Below are 11,954 nucleotides of genomic sequence, written 5' to 3' on the forward strand. Positions count from 1 at the left end.
AATGGACCATCATGTCCAAATATCCCACTGTAATCATTTCCGTCTCCACCATAAACCTGCATCAATTATATATTATAATAAATACATTTAACGGATAATACATTTAATTTCTATATTTACACAAAATTAACACAAAAAAAAACATATTATGTATAATATTATTCATACACATACACATACAAATTTTAAACACAATCATTTATAAAAGTCACATAAACAATTAAATATTTTGGTATACATTAACACAAATCTACTCACTACATACATAAACACATTAAATTATTAAACATAATTTAAAAAAAAAAAACACCGTTTTGAATTTTCAATTTGAAATAAATTAAAAACAAAAAAAAAACCATTTCCAATTTTTTTTTTTAATTCAATTTCGAATTGTCAAACTTAATTTAAAAAAAAAAAACCTTTCTCAACAATCAAACTTAATTTTAAAAAAACCCAATTCGAATTTTCAAACTAAATTTAAAAAAAATACCATTTCGAATTTTCAAACTTAATTTTAAAAAAACCTATTTCGAATTTTCAAAATTAATTTAAAAAAAACCCATTTCGAATTTTTAAAAAAAATCATTTTCGATTTTTTTTTAAAAAATAAATATATATATATATATATATATATATATATATATATATATATATATATATATATATAGGTGGCGTGTGCCAGGACGCCAGTGTGGTGGTTCTGGCGTCTGGCTTGGACGTCCATGCTACGGTGAGGGTGTCCATCCTAGGTGCCGGAGCCACTCCTACGGTAAACCGTGAATTTTAACGGTGACTTACCTCGTTTTCCGTCGACGACGACGTACCTCCGGCGTCCCCCGCATCTCCGGCCTGCCCTCCGGTCTCCCCCGGCGAGCCAGTACGGCTCTACATTTTTTAAATCGAGATTTGTTCAATTTTAGAAAATGGGCATAATTGTCACACCAAGTCATATTTGTGGGCTTTATATGGTAATTTGCGGGCGATGTTTAACAAATCCCTTTTAGTAATGGAATCTCATACCCAAAGGGTTTTAATTCCTCCTCATACCCATGGAATCCCATACCCACCCCTCCCCCAAAGATTCACAATCCATTCTATTAATGAAGGATAGAAACCATTTCAACAATAAAACCAAACAACTTTGGACTAGTATGAATTTTAGAATCCATACCTCTCTAATATGAGATTTCATGTCAATTCATTCCAACTTGATGAATCAAACACCCCCTTAGTTGATTCCATGCCTTATAAAAAGTACAAGAATACTCTTATGAATAGTATAATGCCAATTATATCTTTTAAAATGTGCATTTACATGTTTTCTGTCATTAGTGTAACAAGTTTTTAATTTGCCTTTATTAAAATTAATTACCTTTATTTGTTAAGCTATTTAGAATAGTGTCCGGACATATATACCCCTAAAGTATTTATTTACATATTTTCCCTTATTAATGTAACCAACAACTAAAAAAGCTCTCCGAATAAGGCTAGCTATGGCACGCGCATTAGTCACCCTAATAAAGTTAAAGATAGTAGAATTTAAAATTGTGATCAAATCTCGTCAGCAATGTAATTTATGTGTACCTGATAGCATAAAGAATATGTTAAGTTATCGTTATTTGTTGAGTTTTGAATTATGTGTACCTAATAGCATAGTCGATCTAGATTCAACATTGTATTTTATGAGTACCTAATAGCATAAAGACTATGCTACATTCTCTAGCATATCACATTTATTTTTACCAAGCGCTTGGTCTTTAGTGGTAAGATTTGTCATCTCACAATTAAAAAGGTAATTTGGGATAAGCTTGGTCTAGTGGTAAGTTTGATCAAACCCTATGAAAGGCAATTTGGGGTGGGGATTCCCTTACCCTCCCCCCACTCTAGAATTGTTTAGCCCACTAACCCGGGTCGGGTTGAACCTGTAAGAGGTTCCGGCCCGATAGGGCCCTTCTCCTTACCGTAAAAAAAAAAAATACATTTATTTTTGCAAAATTGAGGGTAGCGTCTTAGCTTGCATAATTAAAGGCTATGAGAAAGGCAATACGAGCCAAGCCAAAGGCATCTTAAGACACAATGATGAAGGATGGAAATTAAAATTTTGCTATTTCTCCTTTATTCTAAACTCAGACGACGTTAAGCTATGACTAAGATTTTCTCATAGCCTTTTCTTAAACAAATACTCCGTATTATGTATGAGTTTATCCATTCTAAACTACCTCATATCTACATTACTTAAACCAAACTTTTCTTAAGATGTTTTAAAAAATAACTTCGTATAATATTGGTCTAAAACTCTTAAATGGATCCCTTACGAGTTTTGAACTGGAGTTATCAATCCAATTTTGAGTCTTGGATTTTAATTTTCCGGTCTTCGAACTTGAAAGTTGTTCATTTACTCCAATAATTTTTTCTTTACAATACTAGACCTATTTCACGTTTGCGCTGCCTCGCTTCACCCCTTTACCTCTCTCTACTCCACTGGACCGTACTCTCCATTGAAGCGGCTCGTGAGCTTTCTCTCCTCCATTAAAGCAGCTTCTGAGGTAACATGTTTTAGTAAATCATCGAATATCAATTTAACAATCTAGTATTATTCGTTAATTTATTGTCAATATACTCAATTTAGGGTTCTTCTGAGGAGGATTATTGAACTATTGTTGTAGTTACTCGAAGAATTTAACCATTTTTTCGAGCTTACATTGATAATTGACTCAACTTTGGTCGCTAATGTGTTGCAGGCTTTGGTAATTTAACCCTTTTTCCGAGAATTGTAGGACACTCTTGACTGTGAAGCTAAAATGGCGGTATAAACTTACTTTATTTTGTCAAATTTCTGATATCTCTGTGTAATTCCTATGAGCACGTCTTCTTTAATGCCTGCTTTTTGTAGTAAACGTGAGAGTCTAATGCTTAGTTGGATTGATTGATCAAAATTAATCGACAAAATGTGATTAGTATTTCTATGCCCCTGTTGAGAATCATGAGCCGAAACCGTTTTCGCAATGCTTTTGCTCAATATAGTGTGGCCATGTCGAGATGAATTGTAAAAAAAACCAATTCTAGTGGCAATTTTATTACTTAATATTATGTTGGCTGCTTGGTCATTGTGATTAGTACTCTTAACATATTTGGGTTACATCATTTGTTTGCGATGTAATATTTTCCTTATAAGGTGATGTTGTGGTTTGCTTAACTTCATCTTCTTTAACTTAATGAATTGAATGATACATTAAGTTGTTCTTCAGCCCCTTTTTGGATGGTATGAGTGGAAGAGTGAAATGCATATGAGATTTTGAGATGTTTATGAATTTTTCTGGTTCTACAAGTCCTTGTAGATTTCTCCATCAGTTAATCCATTAGCATCCTCCTAATGTGGAGTAATATTTTAATATAACATATACTACCTCCGTTTCTGAAATTTCGACTCACTTACTATTCATGTGGTCAAAATAAAATAACTTTGACCACATTTTATGAGCTATACAATATAAATAAATTAGCATGTGAGATCATATTAAATTCCCCTTATTATAAATAATCCAAATATCAACTTTTTACAAATTTAACTTATACACAACCGGGGTTATTCATGGTCGAAGATGTTCATTGGAAATCGCGCAATTGTAAAGTGAGTCGAACTTTCAGGAACGGAGGGAGTATGTGGTAAATCGTTTTTCATGATTGATGTTGGTAAGTAATGAATTTGTAAATATTCAACAACACTAATGAAGACAAAGGATTCACGACACTCTGGGATGTCAAGTTGGTGGTATAAACAATCATCTCTTGCAGTTTTTCACTACTAATATATTCTGAAATAGCCACATAGTTGAACCTCATATCTTTATAAACCTATTGGTAGGCTTGTTGATGGTTCCAAACCAACTTAAATGACCAAGGGGGACACCCCATACATTCACTTCAATCTTGGATTTTTTTTTTTTAAATTGGCTCAAAAGCGTGGATTATATAAGCCTTCAATTTTGGTTTTCTGGGTCCGAAAAGGAAAGAGGCCGTGGTGCTTTCCATCTATCCCACAACACCCAAGGAGTGCATTTGGGTTGTTGGAACCTTCCGATTTGCCTTTGAATTGTTAATTTAGCCATGTACAATTTACGCCTCCCTTCATTAATTTAAGGCCACCATGGGACTTTTTATAACCGATTGGTGGTATATATGGTTCCAAACAACATTATATGACATCAGGATGCATTCCTTACAATCTCAAGGGTATTTAGCACCGGATCCTAAAATCTCCAAAATTGGTTCAATTTCAGGTATTATAGACTTATCCAAACAAGAAAGTATCTGAAGCATTATTTTGCCTTATCTTGTTATCTAATTACCATCATGAAAAATGATTTACCACATATATGAGGAATTTTGTAGCATTGGTTGTCTGGAACCTAATGGTCTAGAAATGCAGTTCAGACTTTTTGTTCAGCTCACTAATGGGGAAAGAGGGTAACGAGTTATATTGGGAGTTAGTAATTTAGTTTTAGCTGCTAGAGTGTTAGATTTTCCACCAAATTGTTGTACGTTTCATCTTCTGATTACCATGATTTTTTAAACTATTTCTTTAATAATCGTGCTTACTTTTGCAGACTGTTCCAGTAAATCCTAAACCTTTCTTGAACAATCTAACTGGAAAACCTGTCATTGTGAAGCTGAAGTGGGGAATGGAGTACAAAGGTAATTCTCTTGTGATCAGGAAATCTAATTTTCATGTCATGAATTTCTGCCCTTATTTCTCTTTAGTTTCACGACTGTTTTCTGGAGCTTACCTTTGTTTTTGCTGGCAAGTCCAATGACTATGAATAGGTTTTCAGAAAAAAAAAAAAAAAAAAAAAAAAAGAGAGAAAAGGAAAGAAGGGATTGCCATTCTTTTTCATAAATATTTGGGTGTAATAGGTATTTTAATTGGCCATGAGGAAATGAATGTGACAATGCTTTTCTTATGACCTCTGCAGGTTATCTTGTGTCAGTTGATGGCTACATGAATCTACAGGTAATTACTAGAAGCCATTTTTGTTTGATTGCATATTAATGACACTTCTTCTGAATTAGTGGATGCTTTTCTTTCTGTTCTATTGTTGTATTTCATAGATGCTTGCCTGATTGTTCCAATATTAATGACTTGCCTGCAGCTGGCAAACACAGAAGAGTATATTGAAGGCCAGAAGACTGGAGATCTTGGAGAAATCCTCATCAGGTAATGAAAGTTGTCATTACATCTTTACTTTTATAAAAAATGTTAAATTTCTCAGTGAAGGTCTAGAGTATTGCACCTCTCAACTTGTGCTTGGCCCACCAACTTTGTTTCTTAGAATGCGCACAAATTTTTGTGTGACTGATTGCACCTATTTTTATTGGTGCAACCAGCTGGTCTTGGGGTGACTTGTTATATAATTGGGAAAAGGCTTACATATGTTGAGAGTCATGAGGGTGACTTTCTATAATGTATTGGGATGAGTATTTAATTATTAAGGGGGCAAGGGGGGGGGGGGTAGGGGTTAAGGACTTGTTATATGTTTCATATATATTAAAGCGAGCATGCAATTTTATAAAACCAAAATTAGGTAGTGCAAGTAGTCAAGGGCTTACCCTTGAGGAGGACAACGGGTCAAGGGGTGTTCATCTAGCTATTGTAGAGCATCTAACCACTCCTTTTCAGCATTACACCATTAACTAGTTTCTAAACTATCAAGTTTTGTAATCACTTGAGACTATTATCACAGATTACATCTGCACAATAAACCTTTTGCTTCCACAGAGATGTATTTTTAGTATGCCAAAGATTGTAGACCAAACTAACCATATCTTTCATCAACACTTGATTCTCTTCTGCCTTGAGCTTCTATAAGTTTCCCTCCACAAAGAATTCAATGTAACTCCGTTTCTGTATGGAACTTGAATCCAATTACAGATAAGTTCAAGAATCTGGGATCTGTAGCAGCAGCTAAAGAAAAGTAGGTCAATAATCTCAGGCAACCTTTTCAGGTTTTCACACGGCAACAGAGGTTATCAGGACAAACTCCAATTCTGTGTAGTCCATCCTTTGTTATTAGTCCACCAAGCTTAACTAACCGTCAGATGAAATTCCCAAAAGCAATAGAATAGACATGCTTTGAGTTCTTCAGTCCAAATGTTGTTAGCATAGGTTCTTTTGAAGCTCTCTTTCATACAGCAAATTTTCTTCCCAGTCCAACTGACATTAACTGTGGATCTATTTTCCCACCAACTAATGACTTCAAAGAAACATGTCCATTTCCCCTCCAAAAACATCAGCTTTCTAAGTGACCTACCAGACATACTTGGCAATTGCTGCTTTATTCCAATCCTGGCAGTCCCCAACGGGCCCAACCCCTCTGAGAATTTAGGTAGATAAATAAAGTCCCAAACTACCACATCTGTTAATACTTAGTGAATGGTGATCTAATCTTTCAAGTGAACTTATTGCTGAGTCTTTGTTTGGATTTCATATCTGACCCAAACTCTCAAATCTAACGCTTCCCTTTTTGGGGGGGGTTATTTTTCCCATAGGTGCAACAATGTCCTGTACCTTCGCGGAGTGCCTGAGGATGAGGAGATAGAGGATGCTGACCGAGACTGAAACAGATTTATTTATCCCAATTTCCATGATACAAGCTTACCATTGTCATATGGAGATTTACTGCAGATCTATTGCTGCCAGCTCATGGAAGACAGATATATAGGGCGTAGAAACTACTGACTGAGACTGATTTGATACACCTTATGTAAAAGAATCGCTTGATATCCACAACAAAATTTTCTTATTATGATAAGTTCAAAATTTTGCTTTTGGGGTGTTATATTTATTGCCTAGAAGTTGTTCATTTACCATTTCAGTTTAAGGTTTTCTAGGAGCATGTTGTCTGTTGAACATTTATTTCCTACTAGAGAGTACAGCCTGCAAATCTGCAATTGGCGAGGGTGTTGCAGGCATTCCTCTTTAGAAAACAAATCAAGCTGCATGTTGCTGTGCCAAAAGACGCTAGAGGAGGCACAGGACAAATTTACCATCATCTTGTTTTATACCTAATCAACTATCACAAGCCCATTCTGGCCACCTCCCCAGCCCCATCCTCTCCCGCCTTTCCCTATGCCAGTATGCCTTGCAGCCTAGGCACAACTACTTCCATTGCTTCAACCCTGAATCAGTCTATGTTACTGGTTACATTTTTTTTAGAGCTTTCTTGCCTCTGAAGTTAATCTCGTTATTGGCCATTAGAAGTTCAATATGATTTGGATTTTGGAGATCACTTGTCAATGAATTTACAACATTGTCTTGGGTTGCGACTTTATAAACACTTTGGTTAGTACCTCTAAAGATGGCTGGAGACAGTCTTAGGTTTGCTCCTCCCAGCTCATAATTGGCAAAGAGTGCTACCCTGGCCTTCTAATCTTCTGAAGGAATGGTGCACGAACGGATAAATGCCCATGCTTACTCAACCGAATTATACGGGAAGATATGACAACATAGTGAAGCTACTTGAAGTGATACTACATAGTATGAAGTACATTACGAGTACTGATAAAACATTAATTATATATGAAAGTTAGAATTCTATAACATTATACAATATGTTATCAAAGATTAAGTAACTTGCACAAGTATTTCAAATTGTTTGTATTCTAACATGATCTGTGTTTGCCCATCAAAATAATGCATCTTATACATAATGGTCTTCAAAAATTTGATAAGAATATTTCCCATAATTCAATGTTATCTTCCAGATCTCAATTCTAATAAAATTATAAAAATCTAACGCTATAATACTAGTAAGTTTGTATTAATCATGATTATTTTCAGTAGTACACATGGAGTTCCTAGACAATAAGAAACTGACAAAGATAGTAAGGATACGAATTTAGGAAGTTTGTAATTTTGTATATATGCACATTAAAACGAAAATTACGTACCAATTTATATTAACCATGCAATAATAAAAGATATGATTGCTGATAATGTTGGGCACCTTGCGATAGATCGTTATTTATAATCTCACCTAAATTGTCAGCTCAGCTGTAAAGCAATCCTATATTAATGAACATTCAATTATGTCACCAAAATTTCTCGCTGATCAATGAATTTTTTGAGTACCAATTGTCCCAATTATCTTCAATGTTGACCAATAATATTGCTTTGGTACCACGATTAAGAATTTTTTTTAGTACTCGTGTCAAATTTTTACATTGAACATTAGATTTTTTTTTTTTTTTTAAAATTATAAACAATACTCTATCTCTTTATCCAATTTATGATACTCCCTCCATTCATTATTATTTGTTACGCTTTGACTATTTTTTCTCTTACAAATAAATTTCAAACGTAACAAATAATAAGAAACGCAGGGAATAACACTTATTTACAATAGGCGTATACTTTGAGGTAGGGACAACATATCAAGAAGGGTAATGCTATATGCAGCCCTTAGTATTAAGTTGGGAATTTATCGACAATTCACGAGTAAATCGATGTAATAAATGTTTATTTATTGTTATTTATTTCCACTTTTAGCTTCTTATATGCAGCCCTTATAGCTTTTTTCATGTAATAAATACAGAGTATATCAACATCAAGATCGATTTTGGAGGCGGGGAAACGTATCACGTGCCCCATATAAATATGACATATATGGGTAATAATGTAATATGACATTTCTATGCAATTATACAATGGTGTGGACTCATTCAAGGATCTTCATGGCCATATATATGGGCTGAAGACTAGCTAAGACTGAACACACAAGTATTTCTTTTTGTCTCCTCTTAGCTTGTTTCATACGGAGTACTTTGTACAGTATAATATTCTACTATACGAAGTACTGTCTCTATTTTGATAGTTACTCCACTTAATTTAGCACAATTTTAACATACAACTTTAACAATCAATATATTTTAAAAGGTTAATATTTAAAAATATACAATGACATAAATCCGATAACAATGTTTTACATCAAACATAAAAAAACATTCATGTAAATCAAATCTCAATTTTTATCATTGAATTTGATATGATGTTAACATTATTAGCTAATGTAATTTTTTTTCTTAATTAGTCTGACATATCATAACGCGTGGTGTAATTAGGGATAATGATAATTTGAGTTGAGCTGCTGGATCTCAACTCGATATCATGCAAGCTGGAAACTTTAGTAAGGATTCATATTTCAAATACATCACATGCATATTTAGACCAAAATTTTCTGTGGTGTACATAGTAATATTATTAGCATTATGTTATGCATTTATTTTATGATATATATATATAGGTGAAGAATACTATTGCAGTAAGTCGTTTTCCTTCCATTATTATCTATCAACATTCAACAATATCTACGGATGTTGTAGTTTGGATGTCTATGTTGAAATTTAAGCATCACTGGTCTTTGCATATGGCTAAATAGTACGAAAATTCATTGCATGCTTACATTAAAGTCGTTTTGCATAAGAAAATGTATTAATGTGTTAAGTGAATAACTCGCATGTGATTTGAAACTAATAACTAGGTGTCCGCCCACTTTGTGGGTGAAGAAAATGGAAGATGTAATCATATATACATGCGGTCATAATAATTCTCTAACATCAATTCGGTTTATACTAATAATAAAGAGTTAACATGTTATGTCCTTGGCCTATAGTCGGGATGGAGGGCTCATTAACCCAACTCCATTCCTACAAGGGTAGATGTGTAAATAGCAGTGTAAAAAGTTAAAATAATGCGAGTGCAATAATATAGGATGGAGGGGGTAACCTATTACTACTACAACTCTGCCCGGGCCTATAGCAAAGCAATAAAAGGGGTAGGGCATTCAACCGGCCAGCCGGGGGAACTGAAATTGAGCATGTTTTGGTGGTCATGTAATAATAATAATAAGACTATGAAATATCAGTATATTCTGTAATCTGTAGCATCAAATACTTATTATTAGTAGGAGATCGATCAATGGCGGTGAGTATAATATATTAATATGTACATGTCCACTGTCTAGGTGTAGCATTGTTAAGGTCTTTTCTATCTTTAACCCCATCATTTTCGACACCATTATTATACATTTATACTTTTATATAATATGACCAATATTATACGCCATCCATTAGATTAATTTTTTCACATGAACTGTCCCTTGAATAAATTACATAATATACTAGTTAATACATGTTGATTGGAATAACTCCCTAAGTCATGAGATAGAGAAGATTGTCCTAACTTTTGTATAAAATGTTTTTTTTCGGAAATAAATTGTTGATCGGATAAGTAATAATGCTGTTACTCCTAATTATTCAATTATTAAGCCATGCAATATATCACACATATGAAACATCATTATAATTTGTTACTATTTTGAGCTTGGCAAGCAAAGCTTCCTTGTGTGGTCTCAGAATGATGATCGACGGATGTATGTGACCAAAATAATCATGCTGCAATATAATGACAATAGTGCTACTATTTCGGTTCTTTAGGATTAATGCATGATGTATTGAATATTGATGATGATCCTCCAAACTTGAACAATTTTAATTAAATACACTTTATTAGCAACTAGCAAGAGTGGGGTTGGATTTATTTGGGTCCAACTTGTTAAGTTCCATATTTCAAGCTCTAATTATATAGGAACTTCTTTTAATCGGCTTTGGGTTCAGGCTTCAATTTGAAATTTAAATTCAATAAAATTAACGCAATAAAGGAAGTTAAATTAATATAGATGCCTCTTTCATTCTTTTTATATCTTCTCGTATACTATTCATGTAGTCAAACTTTTAAAAGTATTGTACTATCTAGCATAAGAAAAATATATATATTATCACGTGCAATATTAATAGATTTGTAGCAATTTATTTTTTCATATATACTCTATATAATAATAGCTTCATTTTATAGTAATTCAACTAATACGAAATTAAAGATATTAACAGTTAAAATTATACGACATTAGAGACTGTGCAAATTAAATACAAATAAGTACTTTGAAGAACGGAAGGAGTACAACATGAGATTTCAGTAACAAACACCGTGAGATTGTTGTTGAAAGCACCATTATTCCATGTTTATAAACAAAGCCAAAGAAGGAAACTGACAAATAGCTTTATCATCTGAGCTCAGCAAGGCTGTTTGCTGTTATACTCCTTTACTCTTTTTAACCTAAAAACCAGCCAACAACGGTTGCACAATCATCATGATTTTCATTTCTCATTTTCACTGTCTTCCCAACCGTCACGACTCATACTTCAACCATTGCATTTAAGTCTTTTATCTGTTTACTTCAGTCCCGTAAAGTGCGCACACATAGCATCTATTATTCACGTGCTAAATTGGGTCATCATATGTACTCTCTTCGTTACTGAAAGATTTGTTTACTTAATTTTATACAATCGATCTAGTAAAAAATTTGTAAAATTAGAAAAAAATAATGGACCTACCTTCACCATCCTCAACTCAACTATTGGTTTGCTCACAAGTCACAGTAGCTATTTAATGTGCTCCACTTTGTTTACCACCAAATTATCAAAACAGAACTAACAAAGCAACTACGAGCAGTCGAGTATTTATTAATCAAGGACATTAAGTAACATCTCGATCACATTCGAAGTGTGTATAGGGTGATGATTCTTGCATCTAATCAAACACACAAAAAGCACTTGGTAAAATTAAACAATGATAAAATCAAATATTAACGATTTATCTCTAACAATAATGTACCATACCATGTAAGGCTAGATTAGTTGGCTAGTTCTTGACTTTAAGGTATAAGGTTAGGATCGAATCCCACCAAACTTATTCTAGAAAGGATTTTTCTAAAATCCCCCTCCTAAGATGGAAAAATATTTCAATCGTTATTGTATTCGAAGAGTTGTTCACCTGTTAAAATGCTAAATTGAAAGAAATTAGCTTGAAATATTACAAAACAATAATTGATTTGGCAATA

The 11,954-nt window shown here is 33.5% G+C and overlaps 1 protein-coding gene across 1 annotated transcript; it reads left to right on the forward strand.

Moving 5' to 3' along the window:
- The first annotated feature begins 2,286 nt into the window (after positions 1–2,286).
- LOC110707851 (probable small nuclear ribonucleoprotein F) lies at positions 2,287–6,825 on the forward strand. Its single transcript, XM_021885912.1, has 6 exons — positions 2,287–2,546; positions 2,742–2,807; positions 4,608–4,695; positions 4,974–5,011; positions 5,151–5,215; positions 6,547–6,825. Exons 2-6 carry the CDS (start codon positions 2,802–2,804, stop codon positions 6,614–6,616), a joined length of 267 nt encoding a protein of 88 aa, XP_021741604.1. The 5' UTR covers positions 2,287–2,546; positions 2,742–2,801; the 3' UTR covers positions 6,617–6,825.
- Positions 6,826–11,954: the final 5,129 nt, after the last annotated feature.

This window comes from Chenopodium quinoa, unplaced genomic scaffold (genome assembly GCF_001683475.1).
Source record: "Chenopodium quinoa cultivar QQ74 unplaced genomic scaffold, ASM168347v1, whole genome shotgun sequence".
Taxonomy (NCBI): Eukaryota; Viridiplantae; Streptophyta; class Magnoliopsida; order Caryophyllales; family Amaranthaceae; genus Chenopodium; species Chenopodium quinoa.